Consider the following 25113-nt stretch of genomic DNA (forward strand, 5'->3'; position numbering starts at 1 on the left):
TTTCAACTCCCTACTCCTCCAGCCCAGGGAGACATACTGGGAATATCATGTGGCTGTCTTCCCAAACATTGCAGTGGGTTTTCACCCTAGGAAAACCAGGATGCTAGGAGGAGGAATGATTGGTAGCCATATTTCTACATGCAGGGAAAGGCCAACTCAAATGAAATGGGGTTTGCATGCAGGGAAAATAATGCTCAAAACCACAAAGGGTGTTAAGTAAAAGAGATGAGTTTTAGAATACTTCCAACTGCCTAAAAAAATGTGATGCTATTGTGAAAAAATGCACACCATAGATCATCATCACAGCCTGCCTACATATTAAAAGCCCTAATCAGCAAGAAAGATAAAGGTTTTGGGTTCCATTTTTCTTTTGAAGAGAAAGGGCTTAATGCCATTAAGAGAAAAGGTGAAGAACTTTCCTATATGTATTTAAGATCTTATTAACAGGCTATTGATCTGGATTTGTTCTTCCTGCTGTATGTCATCATCTCTTTCCATGTAATTCTGTAAACCACTCACGTTTTGTTCACAAAGCAGTTTGAGATCATCTCTCTGAGGAGAGCTTCCCACACCCCACTGTGTCTCCAAGTCATCCATCTGATTGGAAGGATGGTGTATAATGGAACGGATATCCCCTGGGGTGCTAGGATCAACCGTCAGCTCCTTCACCCTATGGGCAGAAAACGTTTCCTTTGAAAATTAGTAACCTCCTATGCAAAAGTGTCACAACCAAAAATAAAGCTCTATGGGTTTATGTGCAACCAATTCATTTAATAAGGAAAATGATGGTGTCAACTTCACAGATTTAGTGTCCTTTCAGTAAAAATATGTTTGTCCGGTTCCTAAAAAGCATGGACTCTTGCATTTTTACTACTTGCATGTGGATTAAAGTAAACCTAGTAAGAAGCATTTTCTGATTGAAATCTTACCACTTGTTAACAGTTAGGAGGGCAAAAATTTCAAACCCCTCAACATTAACTCTTTGACAATGGGTGATATTTCAAAGAAAAGGTGATTTAGCACCCTAGACCTGACAACCTTTCTTTTTCTGCTACACAGTTGTGCTTTAAAAAAGTTAGTCAATCAGCTCTGCACTAGATGTTATAAGCAAATCAACCAAGAAATTCTGAAGAAAATAATAACTTGCAACTGAGTATTTCAGAGAAAAAAAATAGACCCTTTCATTAATTTCAAAGGTGAAAATATTTTAATAAAATGGTAGGCTCTCACAGCACATAAGTAGTTTGATCATGATTCTGTCAAAAAAACCTATTTAAAAGCAAGTTTATGAAAGATACATGAAAGTCTGAAAGCAAGAACATACTCTTAATTTCTTTAATTGGAAAAATGTTCTTTCAAGTAACACTCATTTAGTACAATGGGAAATATTTTTCATTTATCTTCAGAGCACTCAACAGCTTTAATAACACATATATATATACATATGTAAGAAAATTTTCCCTTTCAGAGATATTCAAATTGCCCTAAACACAGAATTGTTAGATTTCGTCCACTAAATGTACAAAGGTGACATCATCTTTTTTTTTTTTTTTTTTTAATGTATGAAGGAAACTAGCAAGCCTGGATACAAAATATGGATGTTTAAGGAGGGTAAACAAAATACTGGGAAGATGATTGCATATCATGCAGAACCATCACCTGCCAAACCAAAATAAAAAAAAGTATGTGTGACTCAAGGAAAGGGGACTAATGAAAGGTTGGTCTGTAAAATTACATAGCCAAAAGGAAAACTTAAAAATAAAGTTCCATGTATAGAATGAAGTAGACCTGGTGTTTGAAGGAGAAAAGTCGTCATACTCATAGGAAGGAGAGAGATCAGAGCGACTGCCACTACCCTGTGAGAAGGGAATGTCCGAAGGACTAATTCCAAATTCCTTTACTCTGCAGCAGCAAAATACAGTGGCAAATTAAAAGAAAATGTTCTCATAAACACAGTCAAAACGACAACTCTTTGTTTAACATATTCTTTTATAGTTTAACTACAAAATTATTTTTATAACACAAGTATTTCAACATATTTCAACCCTCTGCAAACAGTTCAGATCATTAACAAAGCTGAACAAAACCAGTGCTGCTAATTTGTAGGAGACTATAACAGCAGTGTTTTGAGAAGAATAATTTCAGATTTTGGTTTGTATAGTTAATATGATTTGGTCTACATTCAATATTCCACTAAATTACTCCTTTTAAAATATCAAATCACTATAGCTACAAAAGTGTAGTTTCTATTTCACCTCCTGTTGTCACTGCCCACACACTAGTGTCCAGCACCTAAAAGTAACTACTACGAAAATGATGTATTGTTAGAAAAAAATAAAAAATAATGCAAAACACATGAAGCAACATTACAGTGATAGGTATATACTCCATAACAACATATAATTTTAACACTAAGGGGAGGAAACAGTTCCAGCACAACTACTTAAGACAACTACTTTCTTACTACTTAAGAAAGAGGTGCTTAATTTGTTTTGTAGTGACATCTTGTGGAGTCACTTCAGCAACGTAAGTTGTATAAGGGGTAGATGTTCCAACATGTCTTGAATGTGTAAAGTCCTGCATCATGTTATTCTAAGCAGAGGAGTAGATGCCTCATTCTCTTAGGGAGGAAATGAGACAGACTGGTCCAAGCTAGGCAGGTTTACTACTGGCTCCATTAACCCAGATACAGAGATATTTGGAGATTGAGAGAAGCAGGGAGTAAGCCTTCCTAGAAGGCTTTTGTCCCTAGAAAAGCAGAGCAGCTGTGGCTGTGCCTGAGCTCTCACTGAGGCAAACAGACCCCCAGCTGGTGGCCCTTTCTAGCAAAGCCAGGGCTTCTGATGGCCCAGAGGCTGTCTGCCACCTTCATCCTTTGCAGCAAAGCATGGGGCGTCTCTGAGTCACAGGTCTGGCTGCAGGGACACACAGGACCAGACTGCACCACCTGCACAGACTTTAAACACAGGACAACTGCAGCAGGTGAGGGCTCCTTTCACACTCACTGGAGAGTGCTGAACACTTTCTTACAGCAGTACAGGTCTCAAATGATGCATCTGCCCCTGGAGGTGCTAATTTTTCTAGAGTGATCATAAAGCCTTCTGGATTTTCTGCCTTTTAAAGCCTTTACACAGGGTTCACAAATATTTGCTTGAATTTGGGAAGCATGAAATTTTATATGTGCATATAATACACACTGGTAACTACACACAACTCCACCAAAGGAATGGAAAAAAAAATCACATCACAGAGAAGTATTTTAGCCAACACCCCAGGGAATTGTTATGAACACCAACTATCCCCAATGCAAGAGATGGTCCTTTCAAGGCAAGGGCAAAACTATTAGTAGTATGTCCTACATACCTTGCAATCCACATTATCCATCTCTGGATAATGGCATAGATGCCATTTTAATAGATTCTTTTGTAATAGTTGTACAAAGTGACAATTTAATTGAAAAGTGAACCTGGATCAGTAATTTAGTTTTAATCTTATTATGAAACACAACTACCATTGAATTATTGAAGTAGCTAAAATAATCACACATCACGGAACAACACTATTTCAAATGTCAGTAATCAACAGCCAGTACAGCTTTAAGAAATAACATTTTTCATACCTATTTGCGTATCTCAGTGTATTTAGAGTGTTTTCACATGATGCCATCCCCGGAGAAATTGTAGCAATCTGGAGAAAATTAGCCATACGTTGGTAAATCACTTTATAAAGATGAAAGGGTAGACAAATTTAAATGCATACATTTTTTAATCTCCAGTTTAATTTCTGATCTTCTACAAAAAATGTCTGCTATGTACAGCATCTCAGGGACACAGATGTAATTTTTTTAACCCTACACCGAATATCAAGAATTCATAGAAATTCAATTTCCCCAACCATCTTGGTAACACATTGTGGAAATGTGAAATTGTAGCTTAAAAAATACACTCCTCAAAAAAGGAAACATGCAACTCTGTAGACCCTAAGTCTAATATATCCTACAGACAATTACCCCATTATTTTTTTATGCATCCTTTGAGACTCTCTGTTCAAGGAGATTCTATGCTCATTTTAGCCATATCAGAAACTGAACTCAATAGTAGTAAAGATAAGCTTAACTATTTTCCTAAGTAGAGATACTTTTTTCTTCAATTAGAAATTATCTGTAAACAATAATTGATGGCAAACCTTCCACAAGATCAATCTGGAATCTAAAGGTCTTTCTTTTTCCAGTTAAATTAATTGCTCTGAAGATAGCACCACCTTTCCCAAAACCAGCAAAAATTACAATTATGACTGGAAAAAGTGGGATCAGTATTTGTCCCAGTTTCTCTCAGCAGTCAAATTTTTCCACCTGTGCTCTTTCCTAAGAAGTCATAAAGGCTCTGTGCACAACAAGCACCTTTATGAACCTACATGCTAACATTTTTGTGGCATCACAGACTCAGGAGACTGAAACTGATGGTGATTATATAATCCTGGTGTTCTCTTTCATCCTGCTGCTGACATTCCTGTATAAAAGCAGAGGTAGTCATCCCAAGAGGAATTTCTCCTTCTGGGGACAAAGGAAAAATATGTGGTGGAAGTGACCATACAGAACTAAGTTTAAACCTCTAATATTGGTACACATCAATTACTAAAGAAAACAACAAGTTTATATTTGAAATCACACAACTGCATGTCTCTTGTTCTGGGTGCTAATTAACAAAATTCTCAAAGTTCCTAAAGTCCTTCCAAACTCAAGTAATATCAAAAATGCATACATCTCTTCCACCAGCTTAATGTTCAGAGCATGCCACAGACAGTGATGTTTAGATTGATGGTATTTGTCTTCCCATGGCATTGTTACATATGATAGAGCCTGGGGACAGCTGCACTACCCTGACAATTGGAAGTGGTGAATGAATTCCATGTTTTCCTTTGCTTTGTGTGTGTAGCTTTTGCTTTACCTATTTACTATGACTCCTTTAACACTAGGAGACTGCTCCAACATTTTAAAGAGCATAAGGCACAGCTGTTCTAGGGAAGTGCCATTGCAGCTGCCTTGGTCTGTCTGAATACCCTGCTCAGGACACATGAATTTGTGCACAAATCTTGGTGTATAACCTCTCCTCAAGCCTCAAAAAGCCCACTCCAGGCAGGACAGGAGGACTCAAACCTCTCCGTTGCTCACTTTCTTGTTCCTAATTTCAAATAAGGATGGCAAAAGCTGCACTACTTATGGACAGGAGTATCTTTAAGACCTGCAATAACCATTCTTCCTACTTTGGATCTATCTACACTGCTGGTAAGCCATCACAGTGTGAGCAACGGCCCCATCAGGACACAGAAGTCTGCAGGTTCCTACTCCCACCCTGGAGGGCTGAGGGGTGTGGCCACTTCAGCTATGACTGCATCACCATGGAAGATGCAACATGTCAAGAAGCAGCACTAGTTAAAAAATGGGACTATTCTATGTAATCTCACTGCAACTTTCAAATGATGATTCATTACCCTACAATGCAACTCTTCAAAAACTTTAAATGGTTTCTCAGACTATTTAAAGGCAAGAACAGAAAAAAAATTTTTAAAAATTGTGCTGACTCTAAATCTCTGAATTTCTTTTGAAGGAAGCAAATCCTAGTCATAACTGTCCACATTATGAAGTTATTTTCAAAATATTTTTCTGAAATTTGAAAAAACAAAGAGTTTCTAAATCATAGTTTAATGTTATATACAGAGAGAACACTCCATCCCTAAAGGTGTAACTTCTTCAACTGCAACATATCCATAAACAATAAAAGGAAAAGTTAATAAAAATGAAGAGTAGAAACAACCCAATGAGTTTTGCTCAAATATCCTCCTTACAGATTCATGTATAAGAAAGCAAGTGGAAAATATATAACAGGTATTTTATTACTTCAAGAATTTTTTAGCAAGTTAAAAATCACAGTATTTTACTAGATCATTTTATATGCATTCCATATTGAAAAGTACCACATAGTTGGAAAATGTCTTATTCAAACAGCACGTTTGTTCCATTTGAACAGTGGATCAAATCTGTCTTGTTGAGAAAGTCCTTGGAGACAACCCCCCTTGCTGGCTGGGGTTAAACTATGACAGTATCTGAAGATGAAACTCTGCTGATTAGTTTCTTAATTTAAAAATTCATGTAAACAAACACTAAAACCAGAATGCTGCAAGTGGTCCTACTACTAAGAAAAATAGCAGAAGAATGAATTTGAAAAGCAGTATCTTATCCTCAAAGAGATTTCTTAAGCTTAATTGTGAAGAGACTGTAGTTATATGAATGAGAAAATTTAAAAAATAGTTCAAGCATACTTCCATTTTCAGAAGGGAGTCTTATTAATTAAAAACTAACAAACAGTAATTACTTGGTGTGCAGAGAGTAACTTGCAACAGGGTAATTTTTCAAACCTCCTTCAGCAGTGTGGATACACCTGCTAGAATTGCATCATCTATCTTACCCTGCACAGAATTCATGAGTTACAGAGTCATACAATGATTTCAATTGGAAGAGACCTCTGAAGGTCATTTAGTTCAACCCCCATGCAGTGAACAGGGGCATCTTCAGCTTGGTCAGGTATGTCTCAGAGGGAAAGAAAACTATCCTCTTGTTTCATTAGAAAACTAATTTGTAGGAAAATAAGGTTAATAAAAATGCTATTTTACCACCATTTTCAAATTAGAACCACACCTAACAACTAAAGGGAAGGCTAAACTGTCCTAAGACCATAGTTTTCACATTGTAGTGTACAGACTCCTCTGGCCTCTTGGCTAATTAATTCAAAAGAGCCTGTGAAAAGTAACCCACGCAAACAAGCTTAGTTATGAGTATGTACTGCAGAGAGTTCATATTATCATAAACGAAATGTTAAGGATGCAGAAATAAAACAACTGGACATTAGGACTTTTATCTGTCCTTTCAGTCGTATGTCAGAAGAATTCTGCTTTTTAGACTGGTGGAAATGCACATTTACAGTTATTCAACAATTATTTATATATTTATATATCTACAGATACTGGTATATTTATAATACTTAATTTATAGTATTTACAAAAAAAATTTATTTGTGTTCTATTTTATATATTTATATATTTTTATATATATTTTATGTATTTACAACAGCTATTCATGCCATCTATCCCAACTTCCCACTCAACAGTCTGAAGCATATTCTGATGACCTTGATAAAAACTTTTAGTTTAATCTTTGTCATTTAAAAATATAACTCATCACTGTATTTCCAGTCTACACCCTATTTCCAGAATTCTGCAAAACAAACAAGACTCTTTTATCATTACGACACTGCTAAAAACAAACAAACAAACAAACAAATTTCTCAAGCTAGAAATGTTTCTAGCTGCCAGCCTAGCTGTAAAACTAGAACAAACAATATGAAAGGTCAATAAAAAAAGTGAGAAGGGAACAAGTTATCTAAAATCACAGAACCACAGAACCATTTGGGTTGGAAAAGACTTCTAAAATAATTTAGTCCAACCATTAACCCAGCCAACCCCACCACCATGTCCTTAACTACCAAATCTACACATCCTTTACAGATCTCTAAGGATTGCAATCTAAGGATTGTAATCAGACCATTTCCCTGAGCAGCCAGTTCCAATGCTTGACAACCCCTTTGATGAATAAATTTCTCCTAATACTCAATCTAAACCATTAAGAAATGTCTCTTTTGAAATCCCCCTCCTCATATAATGTGAATTAGTGAATAAATTCAAGTCCAACACACTACTACTAGCTAACAATTTTAAACATAAAATCCTAAATTTGCTGTTTCTTTTCTCTTTCTAATTGTTAGAGCAGTTAACCAAATCGACTTACCATACAGGTACGTGAATTTTCTCCAATGAATGAATCTCTTAGCACCTGAGTAAGTTTACTTGCTCTGAAGGGTGTGTGAGGTTTATTTCGGCCTAAGGCTCTAATGCACTCCTGAAAGAACAAACACATTCTTTATCATGGGTTAAATAAACATAATAAAAATGCAATTCAGAATCAGAAAATGCATGCCTTATATTTGATACACTCCCCCAAAAATATAATTTAAATTTACTGTTAAATCTCAGATTCCAAAAGCATTAGGCTTCTACTTCTCATTAAGCTCAACAGAGAGGAAAGAATTTTAAAAGGATTAGAAGCCTAGGAACTGTCTCAATATCATCCAAATTGTATACATCTATTGTATCCAACAACAAACTAAACAATGTTGATGTGAAATATTCAGGCTAACAATTAATTGTTACTGATAATCAGCTACAAAAACCTGAACCAGTTACAACCTCTGCCACAAGCAGCAGTGTGGGCAGGGACATGGGTTAACTGTATCAGTTAAAAGTAGTGGCTTTGATTCTGATTTTACCACTGTGTTTCTTCACAGCTTTGAAGAAAACAAACTTTCTGAAGGCTTCCACCAGTCACAAACCAAGAAGGCAGAGCTCTCTAGTGGAAGCAAGCTCTCTACTTAGCATTGGAAGACACTTGAAATAGGTCACTCCCTGTTTTAAAATACTCTTTATGTAAAGAAACAGAGATAAGATCTTCTCTTCCTACATTCCCAGAGGCAAAGGGCTACACTAATATTTGCAACAGACTGGGTTCCAGTGAGCAATATTGTGTAGATGTAAATATTACTAAATCATTACAGAAGTTACAGTAGCAACTAAGTACAATAGGTGACACTGAGACACCATTGTCCACTCAGCGCTCTAGTATTGTCTAATAAGTTATTCTCTCTCAAAGAAATGGTAATTTTTAATTTTTGCATTGTTGCCATAATATTTGGACTGTTAATTCCAGACTCTGCCTTCGCCTCTTCAGATGAAAGGCTTCCTTGGTGCACTTTTAAAATATCTGAACATCTACAAACAACCATACTTCAAATGTATTGCAAATTGGAGCTTTGCTTTTAGCTGCACTAATAAATGGAATAGCCCTTTGTATTACCTGAATAATTCTACAGAATTTCAATTAATCCCCCAGCTGCAGACATATCCTATCTTCAATTACTAATACGGCAATCAGCAAGTTTTTAATTTATATTTTAATTTATTATAATGATTTTTAGTTTGCTTGCCCCTGAAAAATTAGAATCAGATTATCTCCTTATTAGTAAAAGATTATAGAATGATGCCACCAGCTTCCAAATTTGTAACAGAATTTTAAACTACATTTGGTTTTCATTACATCTCTGAAAAACAGGAAAAGAAATGACAACACTACTTCCATTCCATTACAGCAATAAATTCCTGTGCCAAAATCCTGAACAGGTTAAAATAGGACTGATAATCAGATGGAAAGAGCAAATCTTGGATTTGCAACAAAGACACTTTGTCAGAATGCACTAGTTTAACTGGAACTTGAAAATAACTTCATGGGTTCTGAATAAAAATAGAAAAGGCTGTGTAATATTTTTGGGATAGATGAAAAATAGCAATTATGTCATTGAGAAACTTGTATCTTTTTGTATCACATTTTAGACCTTTGCAAGATCTCTATTTATTTTACATTTCCCCCTTCTCCATATAATTTGAATGGAAATCACTAGTACAGCATCAGCAGAACCTCTTGCTATAATTAAAAAGACGAGTTGCACAAGAATTAACCAAGTATGTTGTATGAGCACTATCCAGTACAAAATAAATAAACTGAAAAAAAAACTCTCAAACCAAACCCCCAAAACAAAACAGCTTTATTTAATTACATTTGGAAATGAGTAGTAACATCAAACCAATGCTCCCTGCATTGCTTCTTTGATGTTAAACCAGAACAGGCCAAAGTTTTGGAACTGCTGCTTCCAATTTTTCAACATGCTATAGAATTTTGTAATAACATATTATACATCACAATTTTATGGTGTGTTGTGAGATCTGTCTAGCCAGATGCCAGTCTTCTTCAAAGTTTATACTGGGAATAAAAAAGTAGCCACACAGATCTTGGGGTTCAGATTTTTTATATAAGACCAGTGTGGGTGCTGAGAGAAGTAAACCTAAGCAAAACTAATAAAAAACAGAGATAAATTCTAAGACATTCAAAACTAATGTTTCTCTAGTTTGAAATTTAAAAATTACTTCCCCTATTTAGACGGAACCTCTCTTAATCACCATCAAACTGAAAGACAGACAAATATTTAAGTTCTTAGCTCTGTTTATATGTCATGGATTGGATGTATTGTATGAGAATCTGTAAAGTGACTGTATCAGACAATTTGCTATGAAGAGGAGTTGACAAAAATGGATTTCACCTTTCAGGGTTTATTTTAACTATTTGCTAGTTTTTCTGGACATGCTGTTGTTGTTTTGCTTTAATCAATATATTCACAGCAGTAAATATGTTGCCAGTGTAGTTTTATCTTTTATTTAAAATAAGAGATAAATAGTGAGATCCGTAAGAATACTTCCTGTTTATATTTCATTTTTTTAGTACCAAAGTAAGTAATTTTTCTTCCTATTTTAGATATAGATCAGAAATGTCTGCAAATTCAATCACTGGGGACTTTTTGTGAACTTGTTTTTTGGAGTGTTTTCTTCTTTGTTTGGGGGTTTTGTTTTGTTTTTCAGCTGGTAAGTTAGTTGGTTTTACTAGAGTGTTTTGATTTTATTTTACAAAAACTAAATGTAAGTTGATAGCACAATGTTTCTGCATTGTTTCTAGCTGGGACTTACTATGTGTTCCCTCAGGCATTTAGAGGAAAAATCAATGCATTGCTCTACCTGTCGTACCAATAGATAAAGTAGACAACCAAAGCCCACAAAACCACTCATTTTACTTGTCACTGCTATTATATGTAGGCTTCCACCTACTCCAAGACAATAGAAACACATCAGTTACCTTGAGTGCTAAAAGGCTCTTGTTAATTTCTGCACCTTCCAGTCTCGTCTGCCTATCTGCACTTGAAGTATCTGCTCCTCTTTCATTGCCGGCCAAATCAATCAGAGAAAATTTACCATGCAATTTCCCTTTCCTTCTGAGAATGATCTGAAACACTGCATGGCTTCGAGATGAGTGTGCATTTGCAGATGTCTGGCCAGATGTCCTTTAAACAGGTGACAAGCAGAGAAAGACATTAACTGGTGGAGGACCGTAAGTGTTAAACACCAAATCTCATGATGATAGTTTTTCAGGGCAGATTCCTGTATTTTCTTACATGTTGATAGCATATAAGATAACACTTTTTTGGACACTAGACATAGAACACTAATAACTGGATATACATAGTACAATTACACCTCTTTTTCCATCTCTTTGAATGGAAATGGAAGATCAGCAATATTTTGCCTCCCTTTTAAAATCAGATCTTCACATATTTCAGTTTATCAGAGAGCTCATACAAAAAATGCTGATGACAATTTTATCTGATCATGTAGCAGTCCATGCTCAAGGCTAATTTTAAAAACAATGAAGCTGAAGTCTAAAAAAAAAAGTTTAAAAAATTGTGCTTAACCTTTGCCAGTATGCATCAAGGTCTTTTGGAGATGAAGTTTCTAAATTATGTGAATTTAAGTCAGCAATTGCTTATATAATACATGCAATTCACATCTTGAAAAAGCAGTTATTTCTCTCCAGAAGACAGAGAAAGTTTAAATATCTCTATTTAAAACATAGATAGATTCCTTACTTGCAAAAAACATCATCAAAAAATCCCTTGCATATTAAAAGGCTTCACTACAAAGATACCCCCAAAAATGTTCTGATTTTTAAAGTACAATGAAAAAGTAGTGCAAGCTATGCAAGATACCTGCAGCTGTTGCCTACTTCAATAAGCTTAAGAACATCTTCAACACATTTGACTTCCCGCTCCTGTAATCCCACCACCTGGACTTGTTGTTTACCATCTTCTAACACTCTTAATTTTGTCTTCCTGTTCAACAAGTCAAAAACCTTAGGAAAGGAGGAAAACAGAACAGTCAAAAGAGCAGCTTTAAAAAAAAGTCCTGTTTCAAATTCCATTTCAAATAATGCAAAATATTCAATGGAAATACATGATTGGAATGGAAATGTAAGGAATTATTTTAAATACATCTTTTAATGCAAAGAGGCAAAAAAATCTATGCGACAAGCTCACAACTTTGTGTATGAGAAACTCCTTTCTCAGAAAAACACTAAGTACTTACCTTACCACTGTAGATCTCAAAAAATGTTGCATATACTTGAAGTTCTAACTTCTTATAGTTTGGCTTCTTTAGCATTAAAAAGACATCTCGAGCTGTGAATACATTTCCAGAATAAAAAGAAATCTCATAATGTGTTTTCATTTAGTGAAGATTCAGTCATGTGTAACAATCTATTTTACAGCACCTCATATTTTGTAAAAATGACAGATATGGTCAGTCAACCAAACCTGAAACAATGCAATCTAAACTGCCACACTACACTGGAAGATGCAGAAGACACCAAAATGGCAAACTTAAATAATCTGTTATTGCATTTTTCTTAAGTAGTCTATATTTACATGCATGTAAAGTATACACATCTAGGGACGTATTTTGATATTACCAAAGCTCAACTGCAATGCAACGTCTGTAAACTGTAGCATTTGTATGACACAGAGTAGAAAAATTCATTGGTCTCAACTGATCTACCCAAAGTCAACTGATCAACAAAGTCTCACCTGCAAGTGCATATATGCCTTTAGAACAATCTTGGTTCTTTCCCGAAAAGTCGCCACCCATAGTCTAAATTAAAAAAGAAAAAAAATAGCTAAGAAAAAAAGAAAAGCACCATAAAAATCACAAAACTGTAGTTTACATATTCCTTATTTATTAGAACTCCTCTAAGTGTGTCCCATTAAAAAAAATAGTATTGCTTACTTGTAGAAGAATGACTTACATGGGTTTTCCCACTGCCTGTTTGTCCATAAGCAAAACAAGTAGCCATTCCCCTTTCAAATATGGTCTCCACTAATGGTCGAGCTGTAAACCTTAAACGAAAAAAAACTGTACTTAAAAAAACTAAAGTACTTTAAGATGTCACTACCACAAGGAAAATTAAAATGTTAAGGCCAGAAGTGACATAATTGGTCCTGTACTTTGACAGATCAAAGGACATTTATACATCAGTTTCTGAACTAAGGAGACTATCAGCTCTAAGGTACTAAAATTTTCGAAACCATCACAAGCTACGAGGTCTCTCTCATCTGTTTTACAACAATATTATCCTCCTTTAAACCCTAAAACAATGATTTCCTTGTTTTAATGATCCAACATCTGACAGTTTACTAAACAGAACCTGGAGCTCCCTCAAGATGCCAAAATAAGATGTTGAAGTAGAATAGTGTAGCAGATAGGAGTTTTGTCAATGCTAAAATTCTGCTGTAGTTTTTTTTTTCCTCCCCAAATCAACTTCCAAGATTAAATCTGAAAGAGGCCAAAACAGCATTGCACATCTCAATTTTTGAGAACATGCATACATTAAGAAAAGTGCTTGGCTACCCAAGCACTTAAGAATGAAAAAAAAATCTACTAATCTCTGAAGTACTATTTGCTGTATCAGTATTGTCTGAAGTATCATTTCTTTTTTTAGATTATAATTCTATTTTAAGAAACACAGAGCAATTGTTCCTACTTCAGCTGCTTATCACCACTATTTCACTGTAAATTCCGAAATCAAAGGGTAAACTCATGGAGAGTTACATATGGAGATGATTCTTTCTGCAAAACTTTCTAAACTTTTTTCATTTGTTTACACATAAATAATCTATGTGACCAATAAAGGAAAAAACTAATTACAGAAATATTGAGATGATATAACTTTCTTTCCTTCTGCTTTCAAACACAAAATCACTTACAAAAATAATGAGACAAGACTGAGCCATTCAGCAACATTAACCAGGATTATGTAAAAGCATCTATATCTAGATTAATCTAACGAATATATCTAATATATCTAATGAATTTTCATCAAGAATACACCAGACGATTCCTGAGCAGCCTTAGTTTTTCCTTCCTGGTTTCTTCTGAGTATATACCTTCTGTCTTCTCAAGAGGATACTCCCATATTTTGATGTTTGTTCTTTCTATACATAAAAATTGAAAAATTCATCCACTTTAGAAGCACTCTATTATTTCTGTTTGACTGAATTTGAAACCGTTTATTTTTCTGATTTATGAAAAAGGGACTTAAATATATCTATTTTCAAATAAGGCAAAATACAAACATATCTTAAAATGTTTTCATGAAGGATTACACAACTCCAAATGACACTGTGTTAAAAAAGTCCAACTTTATTTTTACTAGAACTTCTATTTGCAATCTCAGTCTTTTAGAAATGTAAGCTGATTTTCCTTTAAAACTCTTAAGGCATATGCCAACCAATGAATGTTTTTTAATATTAACAAAGATTTATTAATCTTTGTGTTGTGGTTTGTGGATTAAAAATACTTAAAATACAGATTAAGCAAAATAATGACAGTACTCATAATGGTAATAATGATAGTAGTCACAATAATAATAGAGTAGGTACTTTTCCAGCTTGGACTAAACATCTTTTCACTAGAGATATACAGTAAATTTGGCATATTGGAGCAAACAGGAGCATCTCGACACAATATTTTTTTCCTCAGTATGACCCTGAGGCTCTGATAAGAGTACATGAGACACCTATCTTGCTCTTACTTCTGTTATTACAGAAGACCTTAAAACAGATTGCCCTTCAAATAATGATCATTATTGTGCCATATGAGAGAGAAGGAGAAAGTCTAGAGATCTACCATTTCAGTATTAATACAATAATTCTGAAATTTATTCTGTATTGCCTTGTAATTCATTGTAATACATTGTAATACATTGTAATGTATTACAAAACTAATAAAAACTCTGAAAAAGCTCAGTACAAAAACACAACAACACCGTATACCAAAACCACCCCTTATATTAAACACTATGTTCACATAGATAAATAAAGGAAGGAGGGAGATAAGAAGAATGGATTGCTAAGCAAGAGAATTATTTCATGTACCATCAACCAGCTGGTTCTCCCACAGCTCCTCAGCATTAAGGAAAGGAAAAACGCTACCAGCAAACAAGCAGCAAAGACAGAAATCTCAAAGGACACAGCTTTGCTGTTTACAGCTCTTTCGTTACTATTAGTTTTATAAGATTTTCCTTTCAGACCCTTCTCTAATTATAACAAGCATAAGCCAGAAGTTTTTCTTTTCACCACCTTTAAAGAATTATTTTGCTATTATTTTTTGTTATCCACTGTCAATTAGGGCGTGATCCTAACTTTCACTTCCTAGTTGCAGATTACAAATAAGAAATAAGATATTTCTCTTTAAGACTATGGGAAGCACTTCCCAAGCATAAGAAAAATTATCTCCACCAAATTCCTTTTTAATATCAGCATTTTCTGCAAAAACCTTCACAGTATTTAGATGCATACTAAGATTCTAACTAAGATTATGTCACAATGTCTAACCCTGCCCACTACTGTATGTACTTCATTCAGGAACTTGTTCAAGGGAAATAGCTACATCTAAACATACTTTAAAAAGCTGTGTGTGAATTGTTCTGTATGAACAGTGGAACTGAAACAGAAGAGCAAAGAACAAAATGGAGATACAAATACCTTGGGCCTAAAAGAGGATGTCTTTGTTGCTTTTTGTTTTTAAATTAGAAAGATTTAGCATTTTCAGCAGGCTAATAGCTCCATACACTTCCACATTACATCAGCCAGATTACTTCCCAAAGATAAATCAGTTCAGGTATCGTGGCAATACTCTCACTTTATCTGTACTCTTTTCTCACCCTCTACTGATTTGTTTCTATCTCTTAATTATCCTATTTTCAGACTGCAAGCTCTTTGGTGCTAGGGCTTTCCTTTTCCTCAAGGTTTCCTGATGACCAAAAGCCATGACTCAGGTTTCTCACTAATAGTAAGACAATAACCTGGAAGCAAATGGAGAACTGATTACGTGGCTCAAGTAATCAGCAGCTGAGGAGGCAGGCAATACTTGCTAGAGCCTGAAATGCAGCAGGACTTGGAGGAGGACTGGGAGTAGGACTCAGGCCAACAGAGGTGGAAATGACATTGTAAGTGAAGAATTAGGGATAAAGAGTTAAAACAGAAGAAAACAGGTAAAAGAATGGAGGTAGCAATATACCATCTGGTAACACAGAGAATAGGAATAAAGTCTAAGACCAACGTAAGTGTAACAGTTATTAGTATAGAAAAGACATGAGAAAAGAGATTCACCAAAAAAAGCATATACACATACCTGTAAACCATTTCATTAGGAGCCGTGTCATCAAAGGCATAATCAAAACGAAAAGTTTGGTTTTCTAGGTACCTTGTTAAATCCACCTTTTGTTTTGGTTCATGTACCATCACAACATCTTTACTAGGAATTGTTATTACATCAAGGTCTTTCATTAAAGTTTCTATAAAATAAGTGAAATATATATTTAACTAACAACACATCATTATTTTTTACATTTTCCCATTGTTTACACCATTATAACATCTCAGATAACACAGCTCCTCCAAGTAACAACACTGCAATGGATTTGGGCTTCTGATGCCTAGACAGTAATCTGCTAAGCACAAGATTTCATTTTGGAAGTCTCGTCATCCTATCCAACCAATTGCTGGAAATTAAAAGGGATGTACAAAACTGCTTAGAAATACTACAATTGTTAATTACAGCACTGTCATTGTAACTTGCTACGTCCTCTGTAACACGTCTCTTGAATGTGAGGTCTTATTTCTCAGTAATTATATAATCTTCTACAGCTCACTGCCATATCCTTTGAGTTTATATAAATATTTTCTCCAGTGGAGCAACTAAATTCTATACTGCTAGTACTATACTGCTTAGACTGTCAAATTTGAAAACACAAGGAAATTAACATCCTTATGATAATATATTTAATTTTAAAACTTTATCTTGGTATTTTCTTTAAATTTTGCTTTCCCTCCTCACAGACATTTTCATTTGTGTATTCATTCCTCCTGGAACCTATAGTATATATCTTTCATATATAATTCCTCCAAAGTAAAATCCTTTCTAAACATTACCTTATAAGCAGAATAAGCTGAAAATTATAATGATCCTTCCTATCACAGTGACTTCAACTGAGAAATCCTAGATTATAATTACTATACAGCACTGCAATTTACTGCTAATTGTTGCATGGTATATTACTCGGCAAAATAGAGAACCCAGTGATCCATAATATGCACAAAAACAAAGACCCTAAAGATTCACTAATGTGCCCTACTTGCACTTCTATGTAAAATTTCTTAAGGCATGCAGTTCAAGAATTTGATATGATTTTATACAACAAGATAAAAACCTTTTCATGATTAACATCCTGATCAAACAGTACAATGGTTACCATTGCATTTTATTACACACTAGTGGAAACATACATTCCAGTCAAAGTACAATCAATTTTTCAACTGCAATAAAAATTAAATGCAATTATTCTGCAGCAGTCACAGATAAAAAGCAACACTAACAAAAAGAAATTACAATGGAAGATTCTTTGCAGCAAAAACTTTTTCATTTAACCAGTCAAAAGAGGATTTGTCTTTAAAAAGAATTTGGAGTAAGACGTTTACTTCATCCCAGCTGTTTGGTATGAGAACCTGCATTCTCTGCTGATAAAAATTAGGAATAATGTCTCTGAAATCCATCATTTATAATTATAAATACATGTCACTGAACTAAAATCTCAAAGTGTCACTGTGAACACCTACTTCCTGCAAAGTCAATCCACAGAGCAATGGATGCTGAGAACACCTAATGTTTTGGGTGATAATTCTGCATTTTTGAGATGACAAAACAAATAAATTTTATTTTTTCTAATCATAGGGTCAGAGTCTAGAATCTTTAATTACTTTATACTTTTCTATGATTTGATGAAAAATACTGTCTCTTATGAATTGAGTGTTTTAAGGAGATTGTATCATGTGCATACAAGTTTATCATCCCCTGCACAGATTATTTAGTTAACACCATTCATACTACAGTTTATTCTTAAAAATGCAAAACAGCTTTAAGTATCAACCCCATTTTTACTCGGACATTCGTCTTTCTACGAACACCTCTGACCTTTTTAATAGTTCCCAACCACTAATACCAAAGATGCACAACTTTCACAAAACTGAATCCCACTTCTGAATCCCAACTCATGTCCCACAACAAATTGTTTTCATTTAACTTTGTCCACCTTCAGCACAGGCAGAAAGCAGTATTTTTCCCAACAGTGAAAGTAAAAATTAAAAGAAAGAATAGAAGGAGCAATGTGAAGGAGAAAAATAAGATAAAACCTAACTACATGCTGGTATCAATGTATGTATGGAAAAGGAAAAATATTTCTCCCATTTTCCTCTGGGTATGCTTCAGATAATCTTAAATGTGTGCTTTTGACATTACAAAAACAATAAATGGCATCTCATGTTGCTTCAGCATCAGAGAGATAATCTTTTCAGTCCTTCAACTGACAGAATATAACAGAAAGAGAAGGAAAGGAACATCTTGGATGTACTGGATTCAGACAGGCTGCAATGCAGTAGGCATTTGTGTTCCTAAATTCCCAGTGAAAGTAAAAGAACTTCATAGGAATATTTGGATTTAACTGGAATTGAAAGCTCAGCAGTTTTTGTTGCTTGGTTTTGTTATTATTTTAAGACAGACTCTAGTCTGACAAGCTGGCAGCAAAAAGACAATTCAAACACTCATCACATAAAATAAAAAGTTGTTAGGGAATTCCTTTAGTACTTAATAGTTCTTTAGTGGCATTTGATATACTCTAGGGTAATTTTGCCAGTTAATATATATAAGTCTTCTGTTTGCCTGTAATCCACTAGTCCTGTGAGGATGTCTTAGATATATTTAGGCACCAAACATGTCATATGATACTTCCCTGAAGTCTGATCCAAGACCACTTGGAAGTACAAAAATGTATGTACAAAAACATGTATGAGAGTTTTCATTGTGTAAGTCTCTGCTCAGGAGATCACTTCAAGGATACTTTAAAATGACAGTGATCCTAATACAGTGTAAGAATATTGAAGTGATTACAGTAGAATTCATTTCCAGGTCAACTAAATACATCCTAGATGTCCTTGGGAAAAAACTGCACTCATCCTGTGCCTCAGGTCCTAATACATAAAATTGTGGCAGGTAAACTACTTCTCTCCCTGCGTTATGACAAGTCTATAAATTTTATAGGTTCATCACACATATTGTCCAATATAAGAGTTTCTCCTCTGATCAGTATTTCTATAATAGTTTAACACAAATAATGTTACTATCAGAAGCAGATTTTCAGATAAACAAATGAACAAAATCTTCAACAATTACCTTTTTTATTGAGTGGTCGTTTTCGAACACAAACACAAATCCTGTGCTCATCAATCTGCAAAGGAAAGTTTCTCAGTGAACTATACCCCAGTTCCAGTTACAAAATATTTAAATTTATTTGACTTCTCTTTTCGAATTAAATAACCAACTATTTAAACAAAGAGAAATTTCCAAGACAGTGAGTCATCTGCACATGTAAAAACCCCTTGGGTCTGCACAATAGCCAAGAACCCAAAAGGGAGAACCATACATTAACAAAACTCCCTGCAGACAGTGATCTAATCCAACAGAGCAACAGGTACTATTGGACTAGGCAAAGAAATCCAGGGTATATATGATATTGACAGAAATGGTCAAGTTCTCTGATTCGCACAGAATCTGAGTCTTGATCATTTAAGGATTCCACTCCTCTGACTTGTCTGAAAACCAAAATACCACATCACCTTCAAAGATCAAACAGTAAACATTATGCTTGAAGATAATTTTTCAACTGATTTTCATGGTTTTGTGTGAACATCCCTTAGCATCCCAGGAAGATTTACCATACAAAGATGGAGTCACTACTTAATACTGACATTATTTAATATTAAAAAGATATTTGAATGACTTAATAATAGTTTAGTAAACTAGGACTTCCAAAACCTACTCATTTCACTATTAACAAAATACTGGATAAATAAAGCCATGTTATATTGAATACTAATATATATTAAAATACCTATTTTTTGGTTAACAGAGAGAAGTATACATTGAAAAAAAAAAAACGAAAACTCGCAGAAAAACATAGAAGGACAATACATTTCCATGTTGCTTGCATACTTACCGGATCTGCAGTTGTCAGTGGTCTATAATCCAAACTTCCCCTGAAATCTCTTATCATACACATAATTTCATAATTTGGGTTTGTAGCATCAACATCCTAGGGAAAGTATGCAACAGAATTTCTGTTATACTTTTTCTTTCCAGAAAAGGCCTAAATTAATTATCTATTAAAAAAACACACATTAGCTGAAGTCTGATTTTTTCTGCAAAACACCAGAAATGTCTCTTGAAAGTTTATTGTATGTTTAATGCCTTTTTCCACTCTGACCACAAAGGAAACAGTTATATGCATTTTGGTTTGCATATAATAGAAAATATATATTGAGGACTCATTAATAGTCTACTCAAGAAAGAGAACTCCTGCCTTTGCCAGCACGCTCACACTGAAGAAACATATACTCAACACTTCCGTATCTCAGGTATGGCACTCTGACAGATGCCCAGATACTCCACTACATATACACCACAGAGGACAGTGCAGGAACCCCAGCTGCTCTAAACACAATCCTGCTGGATACAAGCCAGTTAAAGTAGCTTGGTCCTAAGTACTGGTTCTATGTTAATTTATACACGTATGTGGATGCAATGCAAACTCTTCCAAGTGTTCCAGATCCCCAGCAAAGCAAGGATACTCAATAGGCTACATCCAGTCTGTGATGGTTTTGGCTGGGATAGTTCATTTTCTCCATACAAGAATGTTCAATGCAGCTCTGTTTTGTGCTAGAGATGGGGTTGATAATAAGTGAATGTTTTAGCTACTCCTGAGAAGCACTTACACAGCAAAGTCCTTTTTTGGTCCTCACCCCACCCCATCAGCAAAGCAGTCAACACAATCAGGACAGTTGGCCCCACAACACAGACACAGAAGATAACTCATCCTTAAACCTGGAGCCATCAGTACCAGAGTGAATGTTCGTGTAAGAGGCCATGCATGGAGCACCAATAAGCTAAGCCTAAGCCTACCCTGTTTTCTGCAGAACTGATTAAACAACTTCCCGTCACTTCTTCCTGCAAATACTTGTTCTACAACACTTCAGAACATGCTGCTGATGCCATCTTTGGTGCTCAGACCCTACCTACTAAGGTTTGCCTGGCTACCCTCACACCATACAAAATTTCTGAATCACGACACAGTGTAGGCACTCTCAGAAAGCACTGGGTTGGGGTTACTAAGCTGAAAGGGAGCCAATCCTCACCTCAGAAGAAACTGTGTCCTGGTGATAGGACGCTGACTGTATCTTGATGTCATTCACTTTGACTACACTGAACTAAAAATTACTGACAGTAAGTCTTCACAAACGACTTTCTTTGTAATATTCAGAAAAAAGTATTTTTTATCATGGAGAAAGCATTTACCTAATACACTCCAAGCCCTGTTTAAAGGTCTAGCATACTAGAAGTCAGTGCTTGGCAAATTATTGCTGCGTTTCACAATTTCCTCATACAGAAGTTTAAGACTCAGATGCAAGAAAAGTAAAAATAAAGGCAAAATAAAAATAAAATTTTACAAGTAACACCACTTCAAAATATTTTAATATATAAAGCCCAAAATGATAATTCCTCACACATAAAGACATATTAATGTTTTGTCCAAAAATGTAAATTATAAAAGACAAATTTAACACAGGTGATTTTAAGTCAACCTGGAAACATCACTAAACCATGAAAAGTAAACTGTATGAATGATTTATTTGATGGTGGTAATTCTCATGTCAGCAGCACACTGATACTACCTCTTTAGAGACTAACACATACACACATGGCTGCCAACAAGATTACACTCCTAGCTTTGCTAAAGCTTTTACCCCATTGTGACAGGAAGTCACTTAATATTAAGAGACTTTTCTCAAAGGATTAGCAACTTCATTTCTTTCACACAAGCTTTTTAACAACTGGCTGCCAAGCTGCTTGCATGATGAAATTACAAATGTACAGAGTAGTTTAAAGAAAGACACATTAGAAGTCCCTGTTAAAACCTGAGCCTCGAACAGATCTATAAAGCATCAAAAATCATAATGAACTATTTATCATAATGTTATATTATGTCCTGTAGAATAAGAGACCTCTCTAAAAGTCAAATTTGGTTATTATCAAAAAATACATTTTCCCTAAGAAATAGCTATCATCAGTATTGTTGTCTGAAGAACATGCAGAACAAGACATCAATTGAAAGCAATGATTTCTGTGCAAAGAAAATGAGGAGGAAAACCATCTAAAGTAGCAGTTATGAGAGCAATCCTACCAAACACCAATATATTTCTCAAATCTATATACAGAATGAAAACACTTAATTTCAAGATTATCACAATTAATAAAATTATTAAAGACTGAAAAAAGTACAATTTTGCAAATGTCTCTTGCTGACAGATGAGTTGAGCTAAAAATACTAACCTGAGCTCTCTTTTCTCTAAGTTCCTGCTGCTGTAACCTTCTTTTTTCACGCTTCTCTTGCAATTTTTCAACCTCTTTTACACAGTTAGATTTTCTGCGTGCTTAATGAAAAATATGCAATTTTAAAATATTTTCCACATTTACACTGTAAACTTCAATTAATGCATCATTAATTGGAATGCATCAACTATCAAGTATATTTTCAAGCAAATTTGATTAGTGTTCGATCATCATGGCATTTAAATTTCTAAAATGTGTAAAATTTATTAGAGAAATGCCATAGGAATGGGACAATAATTGCACAAACAAAAAATATATGATCTTGAAAAAATATTTGGACAGATACATGTGATCTCTTGGTTTGAATTAAAAGCAAGCCCAGACAAATAAAAAAAAATTGGAAAAAAAGAAGCTGGACAATACCACCATGGTTAAAAGAAAATAAAAGAAAAACAAATTCCAAATACTAGTACGATTATGACAGAAATGAACATACATTCAGCCATGGCTTTCTGAAAAGCTCCTCAAGGAAGCTCACAGACAACTGAGCGTGTAAACCATTTGTAATTTATGGATAACAACATAATCCAAGAGAATGTACATGTAATGCCCAGAATGAATGAGTCCTTGATACACGGTTTACATACAAGGGGGTCCAAATTCCTTTTTTGCAGCTTGAACTGGAGATATATCTGAAACACTACCATTCTGTTGAGAGGAGGAAGACTGCTCAGGAAGCTGAGTAGGTCGTGCACGTGCAGAACCAACCACTGCAAAGGAAAAGCAAATAGCTCATCTGGACATGAAGGAATAATCTTCCTACCCATTTCGGAAATGCTACATTTAGGTGAGATGAGGCCCCATTTAAAGACAACAATTTACTGGTTGAGGAAAGTCTATTCATGTAAAGTCTATTAATAAAAACATCTGGTATGCAGACTTTTTTATCCTAGTGCTGTATACTAACACAACATGATTATTAAATCCCAGTGCTGCATGTGCATATTTTTAAATACTGCAGAATTAGTACAACTTACTGTGCACACAGAATGAAGTGTTTACTAAGAGATACACAGTCCTGAAGCATAAAGTGCTTCAATTTTATTTATATTGTAATTATATCCAAAAAAATAGTAAGAAAGGAAGCCCCACTGTTTCACATTCTCTAGATTCCACAAAATGCCCTAACCTCACTGAGTATATGATCACTGGAGGAGCAAAGCAATAGAAATGAAAGCCAGTTATGTGCAGCACAATCTGTAAGTGGAAGAAACAAGCCTTTTTGCCTCCACACCAGAAGGGATACAGCTGATACAGATACAGATACAGATACAATCAATACATCTATGCATTGATTCTATATGTGCAAAGAATGCCAGTTTCTGAAGATGCTGTGATGTCTTTTTCCAGTGAATGCAGTGGGAGTGGTGAGCATGCAAGCCTGTGTGATTGAGCTGAATGCTTTAAACTGTTTTTCAAATAGGTGCTTCAATCAGCTCTGCTTCAGCTGACCCATTTCCTGCACACACTTCTAACAGAGTGTGTCAGAAGAGTCCTCAAGTGAAGGTATCAGTTTTGATCCCTAGCCAGAATGAGACTCCGAACGAAGGCCGGCTCACTGTACAACATGAAAACAACTACAGGAACAGGTTTTGAACAGGACAGACAAGACAAATGCCCAGATCATTCCACATATCATATGAGATCTGGCTTACCATATAAAATGACTACACAAAATAAGACAACTGTGCTGAGAAAAGCTGAATTATAAGGCCAAAAAGCAAAATACTTAGGCTAACAGTAAGAGGCATGGCACTCATTAAAATACATGGACATATTAAAATACAGGATCATTTCATATGAAACAGATGATTTACTACAAATGACAAAATGTATGGATGTGAGGACAGTCCATCATTAAGACATCTCATATTTAATCCACAGTGGGTAGGAAGAGCCCCACAACACTCTAGTATTTTCAATCTGCTTAATACTCCATAGACAAGGGGAAAAGTGGTCCTAATCTGATCACATGCAAAGATAAGCAAGCCCACTCATTTTCCAAGTTTGGACTGGAATGTAATCTGAAGAAATGTTCATAGATGTTTGGAACAAGAAGAATCATCATCTTCATCATCACAATCATTGGTACAAGTTAATTAAGTAGAACATAGAAGAGGAAGTGAAAACAATAAGCAGTAACTATTCTTTCACACGTTATAGATGCATTACATCTGTATTCATACAACATATACTTTTCACCTATTCTCCTGTGGTATTTCAGTAATTTTTTTCTGGTTTTTTCACTGTTAAGCATAGAGTGATAAAAAAAACCTGTAGGACTTAATTATTCTTATATTTTTACGGCAGTTAACACACAGACTGTTACAAAACAGGCTGTTAACAAAAAAGTTTTAAAATTGAAAATGTTAAGAATTCAAAGCGCATCACTTAGTGTATATTGAGACATTCAAATAAGCTGAGGGCACTTCTATATGAAAAGGCCATGAATTATTTAATATTGCATAATTAATTATCTTCAAATTTTTGCACCATAATTTAATTCAGCTTAACTTT

General features: G+C 34.9%; 1 protein-coding gene across 1 annotated transcript in view; it reads right to left on the bottom strand.

The window, feature by feature from the left end:
- Positions 1–25113, bottom strand: part of KIF2A (kinesin family member 2A) — a 52309-nt gene that overhangs the window by 6813 nt on the left and 20383 nt on the right. Inside the window, exons 5-18 of the mRNA XM_079330397.1 lie at positions 23184–23327; positions 22537–22637; positions 20147–20242; positions 19324–19378; positions 16231–16393; positions 12845–12935; positions 12627–12690; positions 12130–12221; positions 11754–11896; positions 10847–11051; positions 7841–7951; positions 3620–3687; positions 1789–1902; positions 520–670 (exon numbers count right to left, since the gene is read on the bottom strand). Coding sequence (XP_079186523.1) covers positions 520–670; positions 1789–1902; positions 3620–3687; positions 7841–7951; positions 10847–11051; positions 11754–11896; positions 12130–12221; positions 12627–12690; positions 12845–12935; positions 16231–16393; positions 19324–19378; positions 20147–20242; positions 22537–22637; positions 23184–23327 — 1598 coding nt within the window. The remainder of the gene's footprint in view (positions 1–519; positions 671–1788; positions 1903–3619; positions 3688–7840; positions 7952–10846; positions 11052–11753; positions 11897–12129; positions 12222–12626; positions 12691–12844; positions 12936–16230; positions 16394–19323; positions 19379–20146; positions 20243–22536; positions 22638–23183; positions 23328–25113) is intronic.

This window comes from Erithacus rubecula, assembly GCF_903797595.1.
Source record: "Erithacus rubecula genome assembly, chromosome: Z".
Lineage (NCBI taxonomy): Eukaryota > Metazoa > Chordata > Aves > Passeriformes > Muscicapidae > Erithacus > Erithacus rubecula.